Source organism: Phasianus colchicus, chromosome 23, assembly GCF_987193195.1.
Source record: "Phasianus colchicus chromosome 23, bPhaCol1.hap1.1, whole genome shotgun sequence".
In the NCBI taxonomy this organism is placed as follows: Eukaryota; Metazoa; Chordata; class Aves; order Galliformes; family Phasianidae; genus Phasianus; species Phasianus colchicus.
This window is the reverse complement of record NC_143458.1, coordinates 1440965-1467128: the sequence shown is the minus strand read 5'-3', so window position 1 is coordinate 1467128 and position 26164 is coordinate 1440965. Positions and strand designations below refer to the sequence as shown.

Here is a 26164-nt window from a genome sequence, read left to right as displayed (position 1 = left end):
AGGCAGCCCCCCTACCCAGAAAATCCAGCCTTCTTCCCTTCCCTACCCGTACCGGGGGTCACTCCGCATTTTGCCTGCCTTCCACGTGAAACCCGACAGCTGTGCACAGAGCCGGGCGGGCGCAGGGGCAGCAGAGAAACCTCGGAGCCTTCGGGGCTCCTCGGGGCTCCTCGGTGTTTCTCGGGGCTCCTCGGCCCCGGCTTTCCTCCGGCCGAACCCCGCCCCGCCCCGGCCCCGCCCGGTGCCGCTGTCCGGCTGCCGGTGCTGAATCCGCCGCTCGCTCCGCAGCCCCGAGGCGGTAGAGCCGCCCGCCCGCCCTGCAGCCACTTCCCGGTGGGCTTCGAGGGGTAAGTTTGCCCCCCAGGTTTGCAGGCAGAGCGCAGAGGGAAGGGGACGGATCTCGCGGCCAGCCCCGGGAGCTGGAGTGGAAACAGGTTGTTTGCATCTCGGCGTGGGAGGAAGGGGCGGCTCTGGCTGCCAGCGAGCCCAATGCGGGCTCTTGGAACGGGGATGGAGCTGCCGCTTCTCCACCCAGCGATGTGCTGAAGGAAATGGACAGAAAATTTCTGCAGGAGGCTTTGCTCCCAAATCGCGTCTTCTCGGGAAGCCAAAGTGCTCCCCGAGCTCCTGAAGTTCCAGCAGTTGCTAGCTTGGCTTGGGGTTAACCACAGCAAGGTTCATCTGCACGAGACCCAGCTTGTTTTTTGCTCCTCTGCATGTGCACGGTCAGGAAAAGTGCCCCTGAATACTGAAAAGTCTGTTTGGAAACCCGGGAGAGCTCAGGGAAGGCTACGGTGGACAGTTGTGGTGTTTTGGATATATTTGGCACAAAGTGCTGCCGCCTCTGCTCGAGAAATTCATATGGCTTGAAGGTAAGAGACAAATCTCGATGCTTTTCTGCAAGAAATACAAATGCTGTGAATATCCCAGTAATTGAAGAGAGAAACGAGTAGATGGTGTATTCACCACTGCCTAGCAATGTAAATAAAGACAATGGAAAGAAAAAATATTTGTCGTTGTACTGTTAGATCTCTTTTGAAATAGAGTAGGTGAAAGCAAGATCTGAAACACAGACTGTCTTGATTTTTTTTTCTTCTAGAACACTTACTGCAAACCAATAAACAGTTGTTTTTAAATACTAAAGATACATGCAGAGATGCTAAGAAACTAGGCTTGGGTTTAGAAGTTTAATGCTCAACGTTGCTTTCACATACACAGAATGGAAATAAAGTGTCAGGGAAAACTGTAGGAGGAGGATGTGTAGATAGAGTATAATGTAGGTACATTCCACTTCCCCAAAGAATGAGATTGTTCAGTCAAACTGCTTTAGGTAAAACACTGTTTTTTCTCTCATGACACTGATTTTTAATTTATTATTATTATTATTATTTTACAAATAGCAATGCAAAGCAATGCAAAGCTCAAATACCTTGCAACTCGCTTCTCAGTACCAGCTGTGATGCTGAGCTATCGTTCCCAGTGAAGGACACCAAATTGGTTTCTATCACCCTTCCCAGAACAAGCCCTGTAAGGCAAGCTTTCAGAAATCCTGCAAGGTTTATAATAACCTTTGTGGCATGAAGGAAGTCTGAATTATTCCTGTTTCTTTAATACTTCCCCATTGTCCTTCAGCTGTAAGTTTCATCTGGCTTTTTGAAACTAGAAGAAACAAAGGAGCTGGGAAGCAGACGAGAGGGTTGTGTTGGGTCCAGTTCAGCACTGAAGTATTTTTGTTCAAAGCTGTTGACTGTAGGTGGTTTCTACACAGATCACACATCCTCACAGTAATTGTCAAGTCCCTCTCAGCCTGACTTACCCACATGCAAAGCATGAAGCCGTAGAGTTAACAGCATGTGGAGCATGAATCACTGTTCAACAAGTAGAATTTAAAGTAAAAAAGATGGGGAAAAAAGCATCGTTGTTTTATAAGTAACCAGCCTGAAAATTATTATATAAATGTTCAAATAGATTGCACACACAGTTCACTGCAAAATAGCATGGGTTATATTTCTTACATGTACAGTGTCCCACTCAGTTGTTCCTCCTAAACCACAGAACAGTCTTAGAAATTCATAAATATATCATAGAATCACAGAATCCTGTGGTCATGTTTTTGAAATTACGTAAAAGTCACTTGCTTGCAGCAATCTAGGAAAAGTCTATTGGCAATACTGCTAACTCCATCAAAGCTGTGTGAAGAACCCTACCAAAGACGTGGAAATAGCACCATCTGTAATTTTTGTGTACTTTTTCTCCATTTGTTGTTTTCACTCTCCAGACATTCTGCTACTTCAGAATCTTCCTTATGTCCCATTCTTCAGAGCAGAGTTGTAAAAGCACTTTCTATTGATCTACGTACCGTGTGGTTATCTTCTGCTTACAAAGGCAGGGAATGTATGCCAGGCAAATCCGATGGAGAGAAAAAGAAAGAGAAAGGCAGACTTCAGATCTTCTGTCTATCTGAAATAATAACATTGGGAGAAATAACTGTGCATCAGCAGGATTACACAGATGTGAGTTTGGATCCTGCCTTTCCCCTTAATATTTCTTGAGGCAGCTACAGAGCTGCAATTATCTGATATAAATTAAGTGCATTGCCTTATGTGAGGTGTCACAGCATTATAAAGCAAGATTGTAAGTTTCAGACTTCAGAGAGAGGCACGTGAGCTTCTGGAAGCCAGGCGAGGCTGATGGTACAAGTTAAGTTGTACCAAACGTGGTCTGTATCAAAAAGCGAAGAGCCTCCTTTTTCCTTTGCCTTTTCCTTCTGCGCCACTTTCACACTGATGAAAGGCTCGGTTGTGATGTCAGAGAGGTCAGAAGTCACATATTGTCCTGCATTCCCACCCGCACATCCCCTGATGCAGCCCCATATCGCCATGCACCCACGGAGCTGAGCAGGTTACACCGTGTGAACGCGTGGAGCAGCGGCGGTGTGGATCCGCGCGCAGCTCTCACGAAGGAATCACAGCTTGGCATCCATTCTCTCTGCATGCACTGCATGCATGCAAGGCAGCAAACACAAAGATTGCACTTCAATCCTTCCCAGCTTTGCTGAAGAGTAAGGCACCTGCCTGGGAGAAATACTCAGCGCTTCCCTTAATGGCACTTCATTGTGGTTTCAGTGTATTCCTCCCCATGCTCTCGGGGTTGCACACTCAGGCTGTTGGTACCCTGAGCAAAGGCTCCAGGCACTGGTCAACGGACAGCACAAGTTACAAACTTGCTGTTAAATGCAACTGGAAGAGAACAGCAGCATTTTGTAATTGGGTTGAAAATGCTGAGCAATGGCATGGACCCGTGACACCACTGAGCAGAAAGGCCTAGCGCACACAGTATCACAGAATCACAGAATCACCAAGGTTGGAAAAAACCTAGAAGATCATCCAGTCCAACCATAAATGATTGGTATAATTCCCTGTGCATCCTTCTTCTAAAATTCCACCTTAGCATTAAAGCACACACTCAAACAAGCACTGCCGCCCCCCCACCCCACCCTGTGCTTGCTTAAACTTTGGAATTCAAATTTGCCTTTTAAGAGCTTATAGTGCTGATATTTTGATGTGTCTCGAAAGGACACAGCAAAACCTCTCGGGAGGAGTAATTACCCTGGATGCTCCTGTGTAATTGCTGGATTAAAAAAATAGTTATGAGAGAATGCCGTATTTTACATTCTGGATGGATCACTTCAGTCCTATGGGGCAGCTGAGTCCACTCTATGTATCCAGTGTGTTGTATGGAATTATCTACCTGTGAAAGTGCAGGGAGTATTTGGATAGGACAAGAAATCAAGCTTTCCCCAGAAGAAAGTAGGGTTTCATATTACTTGGAAACATTTGCTATTTCCACTGTGTGCAGAAGTGGTGGAATGAAGGTCTAGGTCCTAGTGTGTTTCTACAAAGCATTTACTTGCTTGTCTTTAACCCCCTTTTGCCAGGCTTGTCCTTTTTCTCACACACTTCTTTATGTAAGTCACCACATTTTTGACAAACACCACGTATGAATTCTCTAATACAAGGAACTTTGAAAGGAATACTTATCTTCATGTGCACAAGCGTCTGCAGCTCTTCAGATATGAATAAGAAGGATTTGGCCCATGAGCCTCACAATCATCTCATAGCAACTCTTTTTCAATCTCACCCAGTGTGCAGAAATTTCCTCCGAACTATCAGGGAATCTGGAAAGGAGCTTTCTGACATGGACACAGCCGACGTCTCAAGGCTAAGAGATACAGGATGGGAAGCACGTCCACACAACATGTAATTTAGCTGTAAAGCTTCTTGGCACAGGGTATCTGATGCTAAACGCTCCTAAACATCGCTAACCTAGGTTTAAGGGGAGGCTATTGCAAATCTGGGTTAGGTGGTTTCAAGTACAAGAGAAATAATTTCTCCCAAGGGCAATAGATGTACAGGAAGGAAACTTACTCAGTGAATGCCTGAGACACAAACTCTTGTTTGATGAGTGGCATCTTGCAGAAATATCTCACACACTGCCCCGTTCTCATGCTCCTGCCCAGGCAATCAGTTTCAGCCTCTGCTGGAGGAACAGCGATGGACTAAAGGAAATCTGCCCAACTCCTCAAGGTGATTCTTATAAGGCTACAGAAAAAAAATACGTTGGGCTGCATTTAAACCATAACAAGGTTTGGAACTCAGGGGTACAAGGTTTGCCAGGATTTGTTTGGGATCAGACGTTGCGGCATTTTATGGAGAAAAATGTGCAGGTAGCTTTGCTTTGGCTAACTATTCAGGAGCACACAACTGAGACCGATTAATTTGCAGCAGAGTGTTGCTAACTAGATTCTTTGGGAAGGGGGAGGCAATTGTTTAAGTCCTGTCAGATGCATCATTCCTTGTGCTGTTACAAAACCAACCTATATTCAATCTAAAACGGTTGCTAATAAGTATTAACTCCCCTACCAATTGTTCCGCTTCAATCATGTTTTCTCTTGCTGTCCTTCATCTGGATATTTTTAGCATTATAATTTTTTAAAAGATGTGACTCTGTGTTCAACTGCTTCTTTGCTGTACATCCCTCCCAATTATCTTGGTGGGTATTTTTCTCTCAGCCCCCTGGAACGGGTTTATTTCTGGTTTACTCTTCCCTGTTGGTTTCCATGTGGTTATGTGGGAGGCTGCACAATCTTTATCAAAGCAGAGAGCCATGATTAGTCCATTCAGAAAATGTAAATGCAGCCTTATGTGTTCTGTAGCACTGGAGAAAGAGGGATAGACTGGAAGGAGCAATAAAAGCAGACAATAATAGAACGCAGTGGCAAGCCCTGTCAGAAGGCCTGGATGATCAGAGTGACGTCCACACTTCACATTTCTAATGGAGCTGAATAAACACACCAAACCTGTGTACTGCTGTCTGGGAAAGGCTAATCAGAGTGCAATCCAGCCCTGCTGAACTAAGTGAAATCCACGGTGGCTGTGCAGTCCTTGCACTTACCATTCAGTTTGATTTTTATCTTCCTTTCTGTGTGTGTTCCATTATTTATCCCAAATTTCAGAATCTGTAGCCTCAGCTGTTTCAGTCTGAGAGCTGAAAACACACTTATTAGTTGATAAATACATGTATCTGATTTTACTCACTTTTCAGGTTGCCAACCGCTCGCGCTATGGATGCATCAGCAAAATCAACACTATTGAGAACGCACTGCGCAATCTGCAGCTTTGTAGAGAAATGAACCCTTCACCAACATCTCAGGTTTCTGAATCACATTCTCTTGAACACTAGAATTGAGGAAAGACATCAGAACAGTTAAATGCATTACCCAGTACATTACACCTTGCAAATTACTTGTCTGATCTGAGCACTGGCCCCAAGCACTATTTAGATTTCTCACGCAGTTTGGAGTTTTAACAAATTAAGATTCTGCTTGGCACAGGCACTCTCCTGACCTCCTGTAACCTCCTTATCTGCATATTTCAAGCTTTCACATATTTCTGAACACAGTCTGGAGAAGTGTGATTATCTGTGGGACTGCAGGATCCTGAGGTTGAAGTTCTAAGCTTGTTCTGTTTTCTCTGGTGACCAGTCCAGACAAGCCAGTTCAGGCAGAACCTTGTCTACATGCTTGGAATTCCTGCATCTCCCAACAGCAGAGAGAACAGGGTGCCCCCAACCAGCTCACCGTCCTTTAGCATCTACACAGATGGAGGAGTCCCAGTTTAGTTATCCTTGCTTGATAAACCACAGTTATAAAGGTCTTATTAATTCAAAAATCATTAATTTTAAAAAAGCCATCAATATGACTAAACAGTAAGAGCGGCCCTGGTCCCAGTGTGTGAATCATTTATAATCTCTGTGAGGTTATGGATGCTGTAAAAATGTCTTTGTGATTGTACAGGAATACTTCAGCACACTGTGACTGAGTGAATGCGTAAGCTCCTATTTTCACTTTCTTAATGGCAATCTGATGCTAATAATCAGAGATTTTTAATTATTTGACTAACGGGAGAATCAAAAACTCAACATCCAAATCTGTGTGCTAGCCAGGATTTCTGCATGTCGTTTCTGTTGGTTTGTCTTTGGCTGTACAGCATGTATGTCACATTGGTTGTGATCCGTAAGTCAGGATTCCAGACCTCCTCCAGCGTAAATAAGCTGTAAGAAGGAAAGGGATAGAGTCTATAGAGGGATCTGTTGTGACAGAACAAGTGGTTTCAAACTAAAAAGTGGGATTTAAATTGGAGATGAGGAAGAAGGTTTGGCACTGAGGGCGGTGAGGCACTGGCACAGGTTGCCCAGAGAGGCGGTGGTGCCCCGTCCCTGCAGACAGCCAAGGTCAGGCTGGAGGGGCTGTGAGCACTGCTGGAGCTGTGGGTGTCCCTGTGCACTGCAGGGAGGCACCAGGCGGCCTTCGAGCTCCCTGCCAACCCAAACCATTCTGTGATTCTACAAAAACATTGCCGTTATTATTTTACAGCTGCACATGAAGGTACAGCCAACCTTTGGGCTTCTCTTGGTGGTTCCACTCTAGAAAACAAAAAAGATGAGCAGAGCAGTCTGTTCTTCGCAGTCAAACAGAGTAAAGAAGGCTTTGGGATTTCCCAGGACAGCTCTGGGGTAACTGCTGCCCCCAATTACAACGCTGGTTCTGCAGAGCATTAAGAGCTTGGACTTGCCAAAAACTTAATGGCCAAAGCGATTTCCATGGGCAGTTGAACTGAATCAGTGCTCTGCAGAAAGCAGCTGCTTTTTTGTGCTGGCTTTTTTCCTCATTACAATCTCAATAATCTCTCTTTGCTATCACAGCTTCTTTAGCTGCAAAGTTCTGGGTTCAGTGCTTCTGACAGAGGTGAGTGCTTCTGGAAGAGGAATTTTGCCATTCCTGTTCCACACCACCAGTAAAGCTAAAATATTCTCTCAATATCCCTTCTAGAATAGAAGCATATGTATTTCTTCTGAAAGGTGCTTCACTAATAAAAAGAGAGCTCCACGCGATAACAATGTGCAATTATTCCTTATGTAGGAGGATGTTTGCCTACATATGATGTGTATTGCTTTGCAATTTCCTTTCCAACTGTTATTTTTATTTATCTGGAGGTTTGTTTTTTTTTTCCCCTAGTGTGAAAGAAGAATCAATTAGGAAATTACAGCAGTGACAGAAAACAATGAAAAGAAATAATGATAATAAAGTTAAAATCCCTCGGGTCCTCACATTGCAGTTTGGTTAACTGCTGAATTTCTGATTCAGAAGGGCTCAGATCACAGAGCCTCCATATGAGGTGGTTTAGAGGAGAAAGGAATAAGAAAATGAAAAGGGCACTCAGAGGAAACACTGAATAGGAGATAGCTCAGCTGCGGGTTGTTTCTCTCAGCACTCCACCTAATAGCATCGCATTGAAGACATTCCCAGTGCGGCCGGTGTGAGAGTGCATTGGTCACTAAGAACACGTCTCATTTCTGAGTGATGAAGTCAAATCATAAGGACTTTCTCATCTGACCCACCCCATGTCTGAGTTAGGAACAAAACCATAGGTCTGGTGCTTGCACTTCGCAAAACACCTCGAGGAGGGCACAGATGGCACCAGCACTGAGAGGCAGTGGAGGTGGGCCAGCATAGATGTGCAAGGAATATCACGTTCACACATCCCTGAGCCTTTCCTCTCTTCTTGTTTCTGTTTACTGGAACAGTATTTAATGCTGAGAGGGAACTCAGTGTTATTTCAGTACTGTTACACATCAATTTGCAGAGAAAAATAAGACACAGATATGGAGGAAAACAGCAAATAAAGCCTCTTTCAAATCTCATTGCAAGTTATTTCTTCAAAATGGGAATGAGAAGACTGAGCTCTGATGGGAGGATGAAGGAAACTTTGCAGGATGAGTGTGTTAGAGAGCATGCTGCTTTTTGCAGTGTTACAGTGCATTTGTTTTAGTAAGGTGAGTGCCTGGGAGAGGCTTTCCTTGCACTTCTCTGCTTGTTTCACCTCCAGCAGACAAGGAGCATTTGTTCAGACCATGCACGCTTTGCTTTTGGTCACCTCTGCCCCCCTGTTTATTTTGCTGATGAATAAAACTGTCACTGGAGGTAGCGCTGGCTTTGGCCCGACTTTAACTTCCACAATTACTTGTACCAAGCACTCCATAATTAAAAACATTAGTGACTCCTTGCAGCGTTTCATTGGAAAGAGCACCTATCCTCCCGTGTAGGATGGAAATATTCATGACTATCTGGAGCCCCGTTAATGACTTTCTGGATTAAATGGACATGCAAACGATATGCAATTTGAACAGGTCCAGATTACCGGGCTCGTGCATTGGCAAAACATCTGTGTGCTGGAAAACAATTGTGCCCTGCACCATGGGGACAAAGCCTCTGCTTTCCCACAGCTCATGCCATCCACCTGGGCTCTGAGATGGTTTCTCTCTTCTTCCCATCCACTGGCAGGACAGAGGCAGGGTCCCCTCTGTCCTCTGCAGTGCTCGGTGGTGGGGCTGAGAGCACGGGGACAGCAGTGAGGGGCTGGGTGAGTCAGGCAGGGCAGCACAGCTGTCTCATGGTGCTGTCTGATCGTGTGTGACACTCTTGTCATACTGCATCTCCCATCAGCTCAGCCAAAGGGATGGGAGAGAGATGCCCAGCTCCTTCTGCACTGCTTCCCTGCAGTGTGTGAACAGGAGGAGTTGTCCTCAGGTGCCCCGGGGGGGAGAGGGGTGACAGCACAGTGTCACTGCAGTGCTGTCATGGGAGCATGGCTGCAAATCCCTTCCTAACCTCTGCAGTGTGAAGGGCAGCAGGGGGAGGTCTGGCCAGGGTGGCAGTGCTGGTGGCTCTCTGCAGGCTGATTCTCTGTAAAGCTTTTGGTTTGGTTGGTGGGTTGGTTTCGTTTGTTTGTTCAGAAAAATCATCTTGCTGGCACTCTCAGACAGGTTTGGTCTCCATATTGCATGTGGCTCTTTCTCATGTGGCTCTTTGAAACCCAAATACACATGGTATTTCTGCTACCCAAGCTAAGGGCCAAATCCATCTGTAATAATGTCAAAACCTCCAGTGGGAAGAAAGCTGTGCCTAGCAGCAATAGAACTTCCAAGAACTCACACCTCTGCATCACAAGTAACAGCTGAAAGGATCTGCTGTGTAGTGAATTTGTGCCCATGGGCCAAATTACTGAGTTAGGAGGGGGACACAAGAATGCAGCAGCAGTACAACTGAATGATATAAGAGGTAAAGAAGTGCTGTGCTTATCTGGAAAGCTGGGTGGGGACATTCAGACAAACACTTGCCACGATGCAGAGCAGGAACGACATGATCTCTCTGAGTCCTTCCCAGCACTGTGGCCACGACTGCTGCTTTGCAGAGCTCAGTTTCTCGATGCTGAGTGCCCACACTATGGCAGGAGATGGAAAGGATACGTCCCGGACCACATATGTGTCCTTGCACTTCCATTTCGCTTGCAAAGCTGACAAAGGTGGGTGCTGGAAGTCAGGATTTAGGCAGAACAGTGGAGCTGATTTGGGTCAGGGATTAAATGATTAAAGATCATTAGGATTTGAAATTTGAGCAGTGCTGGCTGATCTGTACAGGGGAATACATGGAGCCTCCCCACCTCCATGGGCTGCAGCTGCCTCTGGTCCCCACTCACCACGAAGCACAGAGCATCCACTAAAAGGGACCTTGTGGAAAATATAAATCATGCACAGCTCAGGGCAAACCCCACCAAACCTGGGACATGGAGAAGTGAGAAAGGGAAGAAGAAAAAGGGCTGCATTGCTTTCCTTTGGAATTTGCTTCTTTTGGCAAACATTTTTGCAAACAAGCTTAGCGATAGGAGTGGCAGTGAAAAGAGCAGCTGCTAAATGAATGTTAGATGGCATAAGTGGAAGGCAAATATTTGATATCCTCAATGTGAATTATTATTATTTACTTTTAATAAAGTATGGCTGAGGGCCTCAGTGCTGAGATGTCCTTGTGTTAGGTGCTGCATCCATGCTGAGAGCCCGACTGGAGGGAAACACTGTATATTCAACTGAGGAATTAGCACAATCTATTTCTGCAATCAAATTAAGTTATACTCTTCAAATACCAAGCATCAAAACGTAAGGGGAACATTCGTCAGACCAAACCAAAGCATATTTTAAATCTTTCAACAGTTGCCACCTTTTAACCAGTACCAAAAAGTAAATCATAGACTCATGGAATGGCTCAGGTTGGAGAAGACCTCAAAGCCCACCCAGAGCCACCCCCGGCCGTGGGCAGGACTGCCCCCCACCAGCTCAGGCTGCCCAGGGCCCCATCCCACCTGGCCTTGAGTGCCTGCAGGGATGGGGCACCCACAGCTCTGGGCAGCCTGTATAAATATTTTGCTCAAATTTAACTGCTTCTATAGATAACTGGTGGGGATGGGAGGGAAGGGATTCAACCTCTTCATTTCCTGAGAAATAATACAATTAGCTCTACCAGTGATTAAAAAGTTATTTGCAGACATTGGTGGATGATCTCAAATACAGAACAAAATCTGAAAGATGGATTAGCAGCATCATAAGGCTGGGGAGCTATTAGATTAGTCAGAGGCTCTACTCAGAGAGATCTAGCATTAGTTTACATATTAACGAATTAGGGAAAATGGTCCTTTGTACAAAACAGGATGTTAGGTCTACAGCAGTGCAATAGTTAATAAGAAGGAATTGTCTTTCTAATCAGAAGACCTGCCTATGACAGCAGCCATCTCCATGTGAGAACACAGGAATGAAGTCACATATGATGCTCACCCTACCAATTCAGCCTTCACTGTGGCCATTACAGATTTCATTAGAACCTGCAGAGCAAAATATGGTTATTTCCACAACTGGCTTTTATGTGTGCCCAACAGAAGAAGAGTCCTTGATTTTAAGAAAGAAATCCTTCATCCTTAAACACTGAAGATAAGAAAGAAAGGCACAGACTTCTTAGTGGGGTCTGTGTGATAGGAGAAGGGGAAATGGCTTCAGACTGCAAGAGGGGAGACTGAGGCTGGAGATGAGGAAGAAGGTTTGGCACTGAGGGCGGTGAGGCACTGGCACAGGTTGCCCAGAGAGGCGGTGGTGCCCCGTCCCTGCAGACAGCCAAGGTCAGGCTGGAGGGGCTGTGAGCACTGCTGGAGCTGTGGGTGTCCCTGTGCACTGCAGGGAGGCACCAGGCGGCCTTCGAGCTCCCTTCCAACCCAAACCATTCTGTGATTCTATGGTCTGGCTGGGAGTCCAGGACTGAGAGCACACAGAGTCACAAACGATGTGAAAAACAGTCCTTATCTGCCCATCCTTTCCACCAGGCTGAGCACTATTCAAGTGGGCTGTGTTTGGAGCAGCTCCAGCTTGCAAAATTCTTGATCTGCCAAATGCTGAACATGGTACAGCCTGCCCTGTACCCACGTCTTCTCCAGGAGTGATAGGAACCAATGGCTCTGCACCAGCAGTCTGCCAGGCAGGAGCCAGAGCTCCTTTTTCATTACATGGGCAAAGACAATGAGGATGGTTTCTAGAAGGAGATTGTTGCTGGAGGAAGCTATTTATACATCCTACCATTTGGAAGGAAAACCACGGATCTGCAGCCTAAAGAGCCCTACTGTCTTTCCTGCTGGGCACCTGCTAAGCCTTCTCTGAGCAGGGCTGGCAGCTCCAAGGGACGCTGAGTTGGCTGGGACCAATGCTGTGAGCTTGGAAACCTGATTGGGGTGGGAATAGTGCTGGGGGTTCCTCATCACTGAGGGAAAGGAGCTGGGGCTGCTGTGATTCTACTCCCTGAGCTGCTGTTGGGTCAGCGGCTCAGACATGGGGCTGTGCAGAGCTCTGAGTGGTGCTGAGAAGCTAAACTCTGCGCATAGAAAATGTCATGCTTTGAATAACAGAGTACTTGAACACCCCTAAAAGCCCCCACTCTTTAGAGTCCCCTAGGACTAGAGTCCAGGGGTCCCCTAGAGAAAGAGCATGGAGGAAGCTTTTCCTCAGGCTTTTACAAGGAGTTGATGGGGAGAACTGTTACATCAGATAGACATGAAGGTTGTGCAGTGTTGAAGTTAAAATTCAGTTCCAAAAAACCCAAATCTTTGTCTCTCATCTCTATATCTGGAGGCGCACAAGTAGCTAAGCCTGCTGCTTGCATAATCTTATTGCTGGAGAGAGAACCACTAAGAAATGCAACGAGAGAATATCCAGAGAAGAGCAACAAAGCTGCTGAGGAGTCTGGAGCACAATGGGCTGTGATGGGGAGCGGCTGAGGGAGCTGGGATTGTTCGGTGTGGAGAAGAGGAGCTCAGGGGAAACCTCACTGCTCTCTGCAACTCCCTGGCAGGAGGCTGTGGTGAGTTAGGAGTTGGCCTCTGCTTCCAGGTAACAGCAATAGAATGAAAGGGAATGGCCTCAAATTGTACCAGGGGAGACTCAGGTTGGATATTAGGAAACATTTCTTCTCCAAAAGAGAGGTCAGGCAGTGGCACAGCTGCCCAGGGAGGTGGTGGTGTCACCATCCCTGCAGGTGTTTAAGAACCATGGAGATGTGGCACTGAGGGACACGGTCAGGGCAACGTTGGTGGTAGGTGGGTGGTTGGACTGGGTGATCTTACAGATCTTTTCCAACCTCAGTGATTCTAAGATGAGTAATTCAAGGGATTTTTCATCAGCACGAGCAGCAGCAGCAGCAGGTTCTGTGGTTCTCAGCCAAGTCCAAATTCACCATGTTTTCCTAATTCCTGACTTTGCCTCCTCCTCAGTGCCTGCAGACACCATGCCCTGCAGCTCCCTGCTCCCTGCCTGCTGCCTTCCTTGCTCTTTGGGCCAGCAATTCATCACGCACAGCAGCTCAGGGCTAATATGCAAGGAACAACACAAGTGCTCTAGTAGTTGCTTCCCCTCACACAGAGCTCCTGGACAGGGAAACAAAGCACCTCCTCCCCCTCTTCCTCCACCTCCCTCCTCCAGCACAAACCATCGCCCTTAATTGCAATGCCTGCGATGCATTCTCAGTGGAGCCCAGTAAACAGCATCAGGAGACATCTGCAGGACAGAGGGGCTGTCAGTTTGACAGCTTTCCTGTGGCCCATCGATTCCACATCTTCTGAAGAAAATGACAATATTCAGGAAGGCACTGTAGTGTACAAACATCACTTAGACATTGATTTCTGGGAAACAGAAATGCCTTTGGAGCAAATCTGTCTCTGAACACCTTTCCCACGCAGCCTCGGGCCAGAGTGGAGCTGAACAGTGTGGCACTGGGCACAGGGCTGTGACTTTGCTGCTCCATCCTGCCCTTGACCGCTTGTAAATCCGCAGCTGGATTAGCTCAGGCACGCTAACAATCCGTGTGGGCTCCCAGCTGGAATTAAGGTGGCTTTGCCGCAGTTAATTCAGGATGGAATTTGTTCTGTTTCAGGGCTCTGCCCACACCTGCGTCCCACGGCCACTCTGTGCTGCCCTGGCAGCGGTGTGCTGAGCTCCGACCCCATTCCCACAAGGCTGCAGGTGCCCGTCCTCCCTCTCCCCTGCATTTATGATCCCATCCCCCAGCCTCCATCCATGCAGCTGTTTGGATAAAAGCACTGAAGACCCCTCCTTTCAGGCCAGTTTTCTGAACGTTGCTCTGTCCTCTGCTGAGAAACCATCAGCAGTGAAGGACCTTGAAGCACCATCCTGTTCTGGGCAGCACCAAGAGGCATTTCCCAGTTGGTCAGTGACACTGATCCTCCCTTCCTGCTTGTGAACTAGCATCAGACCTTCCTGACTTTCTCCTGAAATGAAAATACAGGAGAAGGATGGCGGTGCATTTGTATTTGCAACCAAAAGCCAGTTTTATGCTTTTCCCCGTTTTTCCACCAGACTAAAAGCTGAAACAGACCAAAGCCATTACACTGAGTTACAAGAAGCACAAGGCCAGCCTATTACTCCGCTCTGGAAAATAACCTTGGTGTTCATCAATATGATGTGACTGTGCCTTGCACAAAATGGTCTCGGAAACAGCAAGATGTGCTGAGCACAACAGCACTGCAGCTCTACCATGGGACATCACTGTGCCTCTCAGACAGGAACGTGATCGGGTGTGGGAAGGGCAGTGGGAGAAGGGAACTGGGCTGCCCTCGAGCTGTTCTGCTTCCCAAACCAGAGCCCAGCCTCTACCAAACCTCCTGGCGACCAAACACCCTTTCATGCCCATTCTTTTTCTGGGTTCTAGAATGAATCTGATCCATTGGTTTGTGATTTTGTGCAGTTATTGAGTTGGAAATGAACTGCAGTCAGAGCTGGGGAGCTGGAACATCCGAGGAGCTGAACCTGCACGTACCAAATCATTCAACTCCTTTTATACTTTCCAGATACTTTTCTATGTTCCTGCTTTATTTTTTTTCCCCATCCTGCATTATATGCATGTTTCTGCCTTCTGTAGATAGCTTTGCATTATCAAAGGGCAATGGGAGAAAAGAAGAAATTGTCGCTGCATTTAGCATTGATTTTTCCCCCTTCACTCTGAGTCACATAAGCTAACATTTAATTAATTTCTGACACTTTGACAGTTTTTAAGAAGACATTTGTAGAGCTATCAAGTGCCGCTGATAGCACTGTCAGACAGACACTTTTTGAATTATCAGCTATTAAGGACCCATATGCAACAAATTTCCAGGGTTTATTATACAAATTGTTCTCTGAATGAAAAAAGCGCACAAAAGCTCAGTGAAACATAAAGAAACCATTGTTCCCAAGTGAATTTGATATTTGCAAATGTTTTGCTATTTTGATCACTTATGTGGTTTTATAAATCTAATTTGCTTTGTCTTTTAGTGAGAAAATTAAATGGCCTTTTTTAGGGGCTGTTGAGAACATGGCCGGATTTTCAGATCACAGTGGTCTCTATGGAGGTAAAGCTTGGCAAACATGAAATGGGTGATCTCAGGAAGTGCTGAGAAGTGAAACAAGGTCTGTTTCAAACCTGAAACCCCAAACAAGCAGCCAAAACCTCCAGCTGCTTTTAAACAGCTCTTTGACTGCAACGTCTGACACGTCCCCGTTTCTTTATGTAATGACTGCAACTGATAGCCCAGACTGCAGAAATCTGGGGGAATTAGCCCAAAATGGAAATGAACTTCCCAAATCTCTGCCCAGGCACCTGACCATCAGCTCAAGCTGTGCTCTGGATGTCCATAGCACTCCCATTCAGCAGCTATCTGCACATGGGAATTCAGAAGCAAGGCTGTGTACGCATGATCATTTTGGTTTTATTTTACATGTCAATATTTGACTGTTTTTCCAACACCTTTTTTTGTGCAGGGTGGAGCTGGGACCTGGCAAGTTCACCTTCATGGATCCCCTCAACCTATCCTGGTACAACACCGGGGACAGGAACTGGAGCAAGCCGCTCAACGAGTCCAGTGCAGACCAGAAGCCTCAGTATAACTACTATGCCGTGCTGCTCACCCTCCTCATCTTCGTCATTGTGTTTGGCAACGTGCTGGTCTGCATGGCTGTGTCCAGGGAGAAAGCCCTGCAGACCACCACCAATTACCTGATCGTCAGCCTGGCGGTGGCGGATCTCCTGGTGGCCACTCTGGTCATGCCCTGGGTGGTCTATCTGGAGGTAGGTGGCCCAGCTTTGCCTCCCAGTACTGAATGGTTCGGGTATAGGAGTACCAAGGGGGAAGGTTTAGCAGCTTGGATGTCAGCTATTTCCAGACCTCCTGAACTTCCCCAGAAGCGTTATTAGGGAGAATTTCTTCTCAGAAAGAGTGATCAGGCATTGGAGCAGGCTGCCCAGGGAAGTGGTGGAGTCATCATCACTGGAGGTGTTTGAGGAAAGGGTAGATGTAGTATGGAGGGACATGGTCAGTGGGCAGTATTGGTGGCAGGTTGGATTAGATGTTATTAGAGGTCTTTTCCGACCTTAATAATTCTATGATTCTATGTTTTATATTTCCTAATAGTCGAGTTATTCAATAAACAGACATGATAGCAGATGACAGGTTTACTTGAAAATACGCTATTGTTCAGAAGGCTGAATTACCACCCAATTGCGTTGAAAATCTGGCCTACAAATCCAGGGATCAAGAGTGAAAGATCTCAAGTTTGTTTTCAAGACTGCACCAACAAACTGTACATTCCCAAGCACAAGAATGAGCCTGAAACGTCATGGGTGTCACGCTAAAACTGCACTGAGCAGTAATCAGAAACCTATTCCTGAAGGACTAGAGTAATAAGAAGAGCAAGCAGTTGTAGAAGTAGGTTGTAAATCCAGAGCTTTTATGTCACAATATATAAGAGAAGCAGACTCACAAGTGAGCTACTTGTCACATTACTGCCGTTAGCGTGTCGCTTTGGTAAGAAGAGCTCTATGCTTCTGCAGCACAGAGCCATACTTGAGTGGCACATTGTTTCAAGAGAGCCAAATACTCCCAAAATACTGTTTACCCAGCAGCAAAGGACTCTTGCAACAGTAAACAGCACAAGAGAATGAAATATATATCTGGAGGAAAGAGTGGAGAAACAGCAGCTGTGCTTCCCCCTGTCCTTGGCTGGGATGGCTGCATTCCTCCAGCAGCCGAGAGCTGGGATGCTGGCGACTGACAGAGAAAGCGTAAGACTGGAACTACACCGAGTTTGCAATTCATTTTCAGGCATTTCATTAGGAGAGGAAATGATAAAACAGAGGCAAGCAGTGGAAGAAGCCATAATCAATCAGCTCGTTAAGTATTAATGCAAAGCAAAACAAATCCGCTGATGTGACATGGGCTGTCGAGAAGCCACAATACTAATTATCACTCCAGTTAATTATTGTTTGTGTAGCACTTTAAAAATGTAAGGCATTGTGCGTGTGCTGAAGCATATTAACATGACCACAGGCTGGATGTGACTGTAGCTAATGCCTCTGGGATTAGTTACACTCATCTACTGTATTTCTGTCTGACAACAGCGCTCATGCTGCGAGGAGCCCTGGCTCTCTTTGGGCCAGCCATGGGGATCGCAGCGTTTTCCATACGCTCAAACCCATGAGGTCAGGAACGTGACTTTGCACAGCCTTGTATCTGGCTGGGAACCTTTGTCTTTGGGCAAACTCTAGTCGAAGTTACTGATGTGACTTTGTCTCTTAAGAGATTTTTTAATCACTGAGTATTCATCTGTCACTCAAGCTTCAATGCAGTCATTCTTTCTTTCTTTTTCATGCTGCCTATGGTTATGTATATCAGAGCAGAAATAACTGAAGAATAGTTATCTTATTCATTCTATTTTCAAATGCAGTAGGACTCTATTTTTATTAGAGGGAAATATACATTTTCCATCACATGCCAAATACAGTAGTCCTAACAATTGCTATTAAATTTAATTTTCAAAGTTCAGTTTCAACAGCAAAATACTGGAGAAAAAGTCTACTGGTAGCTAGAAGCGTTATCTCTCAGTGTTTCTCTTTATCACAACAAGTAACGTGTCAAAGGATTTTCACTCTGAATTAAATTAATTTTGTTCACAAAAATTAATGCACATTAAATTTCTTCCCTGGTTTTATAAACAAAGACACAAAAGGAAGGATCCTTCTTCTCTGTTAGTGATCTTTGCCAGGTGTAATTAAATTTAAAGCTTGTCTACTAAGAGCTATAAGTACAACTAGTGTTGCTTGGGATATACACTCAATGCCTGTCCTGACAGACCCCTCCATAGCACTCCTAGCAGGAGATCTCCTGCACTGACTGCGTTCTCTCTGCAGGTGGTTGGGGAGTGGAGGTTCAGTCGGATCCACTGTGATATCTTCGTCACCCTCGATGTCATGATGTGCACCGCCAGTATCCTCAACCTGTGTGCCATCAGCATTGACAGGTGAGGGCTCTGCGGCGACAAACCCAGGGCAGCTCTTGCAGAATAATGCAGGTCTGTGCCTCCCGCTGCAGGTACACGGCCGTAGCGATGCCAATGCTGTACAACACCCGCTACAGCTCCAAGCGCCGGGTCACCGTCATGATCGCCGTGGTCTGGGTGCTCTCATTTGCCATCTCCAGCCCAATCCTGTTTGGCCTCAACAAGGCAGGTGAGTTGTGCCACCTGCAGCTGGCTGCTGGCATCTACCTGGCTCTGCGGGGCAGAGTGCTCCTTCCACTCTGGGTGCTCTCTGACAGAGGAGGGGGATGTTGGTGCAGGTCCGACAGCAGTGACAGTGAGCCTGAAACCTTCTGTCTTCCAGATGAGAAGGAGTGCATCATTGCCAATCCTGCCTTCGTCGTGTATTCCTCTGTCGTCTCCTTCTACGTCCCCTTCATCGTCACCCTGCTGGTGTACGTGCAGATCTACATGGTGCTCCGCAGGCGCAGGAAGCGCGTCACCACCAAGCGCAGCAGCCATGGCCTGGACTCGGACACGCAGGCGCCGCTGAAGGTAAACTCTGTGGCTTCCTTCCTTCACTAAAACCACAAGGGACTCTTGCCTCCATTGCTGCCTCTCCGGAGTAGTTCTCCATCTTAGCTCCCTAGTCACATCAATTAATTTCTGCTTCATGCCCCGTGCTTGTGTTTCCACGTGCCTCCCCTACCAGCAACCCTTCCTAATTACTATCTGCTTGTGTAACCTATGAGCCGGTGCTTGCCCCTTAGGACAAATGCACTCATCCAGAAGACGTGAAGCTCTGCACAGTTATTGTGAAGTCCAATGGGAGTTTCCAAGTTAATAAGCGCAAAGTGGTGAGTGTTAAAGAGAAGTGGTAGTTTTTCAGAGCGTTCAGCTTTCCCCTTTTCTGCCTTCTCAGGGCTCAAAATGAATTCATGCAGTGTGGGAGAAAAATAAGCTAAGAACAAAGGTTACCATTCAATCTCAAAATTTAAATATTCTTCCTGTTCCTTAGAGTGAAGCAGGGGGTTTAACACCACAGAGCTCGAAAAGCCAGACTAAGCTCACCTAAAGATCAGCTATAAAAGCCATGACATTTTAACAATTTTTGTCTCTTTGATTTTCTTCTCCTCTCTATTATTTACTTTAAGTCTTGGACCACGTTGGCTGTGTTGGGTTTTGCTTGTAGATTTTGTTTTTATTTACACCGTTAAAACTGAAATCAAATGTATGGGGAGGGGAGACAATGTCTCTCCCATTTCTTAACCTCCTTGTGCAATGAAGGAGCAAGAGTCCTGCAGTTCTGTCAAACCCATCTGCCCAAATGTATTCTCACATGTAAACAACTTCTAGACCTTTCTCCGAGGCTCTCCCAAAAAGCAGGGAGGGAGAAGAGGTGTTGATTGTTCTTCAGCATCATCCAGCTTCACTCTGTAAGAAACGTTCATTGCTCCTCCCTGTATATTTACCTGCCTTATGGTGTGGGCATTTGCTTCTCATCCAGGAGGCGGAAAGTCACATAGAGATGGAAATGGAGATGGTGTCCAGTACCAGTCCCCCTGAGAGAACCATTGCCAAGCCAGCAGCACCAAGCAACCACCAGCTGGTTGTGCCCGTTGCCTCAAGCCGGTGCACCTTGGACAGCCCTGGGAAAGTAGAGAAGAATGGACATGCCAAAGAAAATCTACACACAGCCAAGGTCTTTGAGATCCAGTCCATGCCTAATGGCAAGACAAGGAGCACTCTTCTCAAGGCTATGAACAGGAGGAAACTCTCACAGCAGAAGGAGAAGAAAGCCACCCAGATGCTAGCTATCGTACTTGGTGAGAGCGCACATTGGCTTCACCCTGTATTCCTCAAGACAGGCAACAGCTACTCAGGGTTAAGGCACCCAGTCTGAATGCTCGACACAGACTGTTTTCCCAGGTCCCTAAAGGAACAGTTCCACGCAGTACATCAGAAATGTGCTTGTGTAAACAGGCAGGAGGCTTCAAGTAGGAGGGCTGCATCCTGCCAGCCAGGAATGTGGCACAGGGCTGTACAGAAGGCTCAGGAAGCTGTCCAGCTGTCCAGTGTTTGCAGTGCCAAAAGGCAGGGGCAAGAAAGCTCATGTGCTTTCTAATACAGCTTATAGCACAAGAAGCAGCGTAGTTCAGTAAGAAACTGGTGCTTCTGAAGGCCAGAGGTTTTGATGTAGCCTGTCTATTTTCAGCAGCAAAGAATTTCTTGGTTACTCAGGATATAGTCAGAGACATAGCAACAAACAGAAGGTTTACTGTTTTCCATCTCAGAAATTTTCCAGTTTTCAACAATCAAGATCTGTCTCTTTCCTTTCCCCCCAGGTGTTTTCATCATCTGCTGGCTCCCGTTCTTCATCACTCACATCTTGAACATGCACTGCGATTGCAACATCCCCCCAGCAATGTACAGCGCCTTTACGTGGCTTGGATATGTCAACAGTGCTGTCAATCCAATTATTTACACCACCTTCAATATTGAATTTCGCAAGGCTTTCATGAAGATCCTCCACTGTTAAAAGCAAAAACATTAACCACAATTTTACGAATGAGAAAAAGAAACCAATGCCATTCACGCGCACAAACAGGCAGCCATGGAGAGGTCTCGAGCTCTTGTGCTGGGCATGAGGAGTGCAGTGCCATGGAGTGCCGTGCCCACAGCCTCTTGGCAGGGACATCATGAGGACCTTCATGCTGAGGTTCTCCCACTCCTCGGGGCGACCTTTGGGCTCCAGGACATCCATCCCAGGGGCACGTCTAAGAGTTACCCTCACACTGTGTTTGAAGTGGAAGCAAAAATCGAGACACACTCGCTTGATTCTTGCCTGTGGCCATCTAACCTTGAGTGCATTAAACACAGACACTCGCAGAGCCGCATGCAGGCAGTGATGAGTCACTGCTGCTGGCTCGCGCATGGAGTCACCGATACGGTTCTCACCAAAGACAAGAGCATCTTTTCCGCTTTGCAATAGGAGCCAGACAGAGCTTGCAGAAACTTCATACAACATCTTTGCCTTCACCTCCAGCTGACTTACCCACTATCAAACTGCAGCTGCAGCCCTGAGGGAAAACACATACAAATTTAAGAGGTCCCCAGGTGGGTGAAGAAGGCTCTGCCACCTACAGATCCAACCCCTGCTACAAGCAATGGGCAGAAGGAGGAGGGGGAGCATAAGTCTCATGCAGGACCGCTACATCAGTGTAAATATGAGTAAATAGGATGAAGAACAGAAGCCCATGCCAAAAAATAAAAGGAGAGAGAAGTTAAAGAAGTGATACTTCGTACTGCACAGTATGCACTCGGATCAAACAAGACACCAACCATTACTGATTGTCAGCCAGCCCAGCAGCAATTTCTACCCACCAGCATTTCATCTCCAGACTCTCTCAAGAAGTAAAAGCCAGATGAGGAGTGGTAGCATGATGAATGTAGAGACATAAAGGCTGTGCCAGGAGAGGCTGTGCATCTGGGGCCACATCCGTTTCAGATGTGAACTTGGACAGGACAAGTTAGGTCTGGTTATTCCCACCTACCTTTAAGGCACCTTAAAGCCAAGGATCACCTCAGATATGGTTTACCTATGTTTCTCAACAGAGAGTGTGTAAAGTAACGTCGTGCCTACTTCAAATTAATAGCAAATGAGATCAAGACTGTGTATTTTGGAAAAAAAAGCCAGAATAAAAGCCCAAGAATGTCCCTAGCTAGACCTGTTCTGTGTCCATGTGGGACTCTGGATGGGTCCGGATGTTTCCAGCATCCCTTACCCTCTGCTATGTTTCATAGTTTAAAACAAATGGAAATCCATAACAGCATAATGTCACCATGATGACTCTGGCATTGCCAAATCCACTCTATGCTTATCGTACTCAGTTCACAACATATTTTGTAATATCTCTGTAAATAAAATACAGTAAGATGAATAAAATGACATGGAAATAGGTCTGGCTAGAAACTGATGTAGGCTCTGGAGAGCTTGATGATGACAATAGCCATATGCAGAGGCAGGCTCCCTCATTCCAATCACCCTCTGATTCCTGAAGATGTTAAAGCAATCCAGAGAGCAATATAATCCCCCTTTTCTCTATGCAGTTTGTGGAATATCCACTCAGTTTCTGCTTTAGATCAGACAAAGACCGCTGCCAAGCAGCACTTCTTTTATTATCTGTTTTTCCTATATGGTTAACCAAGTGTTTTCCCATGGGATGGGCTGCACAGGCTGTATGTGTTCCAGCTGTACATCAAGGAGAGACTGTGTCAGGTGGCTGTAACACATGCTCTCAGTCGTCTTCTGAAACCAAGGCAGGAGTCCCACCTTGATCCGAAGCCTTCCCATCTAATCCTCTGTTCCTGGAAGAAGCTGATAACCAGTGTTATTAGTATTTTGCCCATGGGCTTTTATAACATTTGAACATGGCTCTTCGAGATCTGGTCACAGCTATAAATTTAAATTACAGATGACTGAATGTGTAACTCAAGAGGTCTCAGGCACAGAAGCCAGAGAAGTTTCAACCAGGTATGTGCATGCAGTGATGGGAATCAATTCAGACTGGTCTCAATTAAAAGATTCAAAGAATCATTGAATGAGAGGAAAAAAACATTGATGAGCCAATGCTTATTTTTCTATCACATTTACAAAAGCAGAAATGTGCCATTTGACTCTGTGAATTCCCAGATGAGGAGCTGAACCAAAACAGAAAATAATATGCATGTACACAAAAAAAACCCCAAAACAATTAAAGCATTTGGAAGTCGCCATAGGTGATATTTCCTCTTTACTAACGCCTGGTGTGGGCCCTGAAAATTACCCAAATGTGGATGAAATGTCAACCTTGTGCCATAACTTTACTTTCTGTTCAGTGTTAACTCAGGATGGGACAAAACCACCATCTGTACTTGCTTTCTGAATCCAGCTCAACACATCCAATTTTGAGTTCATCTGGTGATGAACAGCTCTTCCATGGGGAGAAAGCAGTTCTCAGAAGGAGTCTGTGTTCTTCATAAATTTGCTAGTTAGGGTAAAGGAGGACGGGTATATTTTCATAGAGATTACGTATTTTTTGAAAAGAATTACCCACAACCCATCATCATGGGGAGGCCTCATTGCAGCCTTCCAGTACTCAAAGGGAGTTTACAAGCAGGAGGAGAATGACTTTTTACACGGGCTGATAGTGACAGGACATGGGACTATAAAAGAGGGGAGATTTAGATTGGATTAGGAAGCAATCCTTTGTCAGAGGGTGGTGAGGCGCTGGCACTGCTGCCCAGAGCTGTGGGTGCCCCATCCCTGCAGGCACTCAAGGCCAGGTGGGATGGGGCCCTGGGCAGCCTGAGCTGGTGGGGGGCAGCCCTGCCCACGGCCGGGGGTGGCACTGGGTGGGCTTTGAGCTCCCCTCCAACCTGAGCCGTTCTGTGATGACCATTAATCCCAATGAGGTCTTAAGCCACCTGCTCCTAGCACTCTGGACTCAGAGGTGTTCTATGGGAATATCTGTATCTCCGCTGTCCTTGTGAAGGCAGCAATGCCATGTCTGCTCATCTCCTCTGCAGCAGGTTTGCCTTTCCCAAAAGCACCCACTCTTAGAGAACAAGCTATAGCACTTCCCGCCTATGAACCAAGCCTCCACAGCTCTGTGAGAAGACGAGAGCTCATCACCCATGGCTTTACACAGAATGAACAATTGCCAAGAGCAAGGGCAGCCTGCACTGGCACAGCACCTGGCATGGTGACATCCAGCCCTGGGCTGGGCAGCTCCTCATAGCAATAAGGCAGCTACAGTGCAAGGGGCAATGAGGTCTCCTACCGCAGACCTGGGCACAATATTGAACACAATATGAGAAAGGTTTCTTTCTCTGCTGCAAGGCAAAATCTGCTCAGAAACACTTGTTACAACCCTTTGCTGCAGTCCCTATTTTGTGATTCAGTATTTGTGTTTGAAGCTTTGTTCTGCTTATGGAGTCTTCCCATTCCTGCATTTCCTCCATGGCTCACGGCTCCATGCTGCGGTGTAGCAAAGCAGCTGGGGGACCTCCTGCCTGCACCGATGCTTCCCTGCTTGCTCCCGCTGCAGCTGTGGGTCTGTTGATCCTCCTGACCAGCCTGTTGAATCTTGCTGAAAGAAAAAGGAGAGCAGAAAAACAAAACAAAAAGCCACTACCTCTGTGGTGAACATTTCCAGTGAACGGCTCCTGGGGAGTCAGGAATGTACATTACCCATCACCAGTCCATGTGACGGCAACAAATGTCCTCATCCAGCACTGTAATTAAAGAGAGACTTGCAGAAGCTACTCTGATGTCATCTGCTTGTTTCATTCTTTTACCAGAAGCTGTGACAAAGCTGCTTTGCTGTAATGGGTCAGTCCGGTTATACCGTACATCATACAGACACAACAGGAAAGGATGGGCTGTAGGTGAGACCTTGTATTTTTTCTGACTTGCTTTGCAGATCAGTCGCATTTCTTCTTTCTCCCTTCTCTCAGTTTTTGTCCAGGAATCCCAACTTTTGTCTAGACAAAGCCTCAGATGTGGGAAAGAAAGGGTGCACAGAGACCCAGGCAGAAAAGGCTCTTAAATCTCTGCATGTCTCTTCTGGTCTAGACAGAGGCAGACTGGGGAGGGAGGGATGACAAACAGCCGGGCGCAGTCGCACTGGTGCTGCTGGCACAGCAGCTGCCTGCATTGACTTCTTGGCTCTGCTCAGCCCGGCCCGCAGCAGCACAGGCTGAAGGCGGTGATTGAAAGGCACCGCTCTCACCAGGACACCATTCATCTGCCTGGCCTGCAAGAGTCGTGAAAACAGACAAATGAGTCAAACACATCCACCAACCTGCCTCCAGTTTGGTGTGCAGCAATAAACAGTTCTGTGGAAAGAACAAATTCTCAGTCTCCTCATGAAGAAAACACACACGAGCTGTCAGAGCACTACGGCACTGCAGACAATCTGTGTAGGTACAACATTTTTAGCACTATATGTAGGAATGCATATGCCCCAAAAAACTAATTCTGGACTTCACACTGCTCTGAGCCCACCCGAGGAGAGAATTCCCACCACCAGCAGTACTACTGAGGACAAAGGAGGGGCTCATAGGGAGTTTTTCTCCTCCTGTCTTTCTCTTGTCTTATGCTAGAGACTGCTAGAATGTGCGAGAGATGTTCATTTAGGAACATTCACACTTGTGCTGTGCTTATGCCACACCGTTTCCTTGTGCCAGCTGCTGAGATATTTGATACTGATGCAAGAATCAGTCCAATAGATGCACACAAACCTCAGCCAGGCTCAGCACAACAGCAAGAACCTCAGCCTCAGCCTTGGCTGCCACACCACTGGGGTTCTCTCCAGGATTAGTTTTCATTATACGACAAAACAACCACAAAACCCAGCAGCCCTTCCTGCTGCCAGGGTAGAGCTCCCAACATCGAATTCCACTTGATGGCGTTTTGCTCCTTGGCATGAACTGAAGACCTCAGTCTACTCAGTCTTGAGCCAAAACAGGGCAAAAAGATAATTTCTGCATTGAAGCTTTCAATTTACAAAGTAAAAAAGCATTTCCAAAGCTATCTAGTTCAACTCAGACAATGTCCCCATTCTAACCCAACAAAGTAAACAATATTCCAGGAAGAAGCAGCAGGACATACACACAGAAAAATGAATACCAGTTGTACCTGTTAAATTAACTCATTCTCTGTAATCAAGGCTTTAATAATTAAAACAGGTCTCTCAACTCACATCTTTCTGAGGATACCAGACTGTCTGTTTCATAAATAGCTTTTGACTCATAAATAACAACTTTATTCACCAAAGGACGAGCGGTGATGATGGACTAAATAAAACTAAGGTATAATGAATAATTAACAGACCTAGAAATTACTTTA

General features: G+C 46.4%; 1 protein-coding gene across 2 annotated transcripts; it reads left to right on the top strand.

Annotated features, from left to right (window-relative positions):
• Positions 1-25325, top strand: DRD2 (dopamine receptor D2). Of its 2 annotated transcripts, XM_090123500.1 has the most exons (8): positions 5-872; positions 15742-16048; positions 18167-18276; positions 18348-18484; positions 18638-18828; positions 19044-19130; positions 19781-20099; positions 20619-25325. In XM_090123500.1, exons 2-8 carry the CDS (start codon positions 15773-15775, stop codon positions 20810-20812), a joined length of 1314 nt encoding a protein of 437 aa, XP_089979626.1. In that variant the 5' UTR covers positions 5-872; positions 15742-15772; the 3' UTR covers positions 20813-25325. The 2 variants fall into 2 exon arrangements, with proteins under 2 accessions (XP_089979627.1, XP_089979626.1); XM_090123501.1 differs by lacking the exon at positions 19044-19130 and having other exon boundaries at positions 1-872.
• The last annotated feature ends 839 nt before the right edge of the window (positions 25326-26164 follow it).

Bases quoted from the DNA above. Each gene is read 5' to 3' on its own strand.
- DRD2 (XM_090123500.1), top strand. From the start codon at position 15,773: ATGGATCCCCTCAACCTATCCTGGTACAACACCGGGGACAGGAACTGG. The intron at 18,829-19,043 runs GTAAACTCTGTG...CTTGCCCCTTAG, and splicing joins ACACGCAGGCGCCGCTGAAG to GACAAATGCACTCATCCAGA. The intron at 19,131-19,780 runs GTGAGTGTTAAA...CTTCTCATCCAG, and splicing joins AAGTTAATAAGCGCAAAGTG to GAGGCGGAAAGTCACATAGA.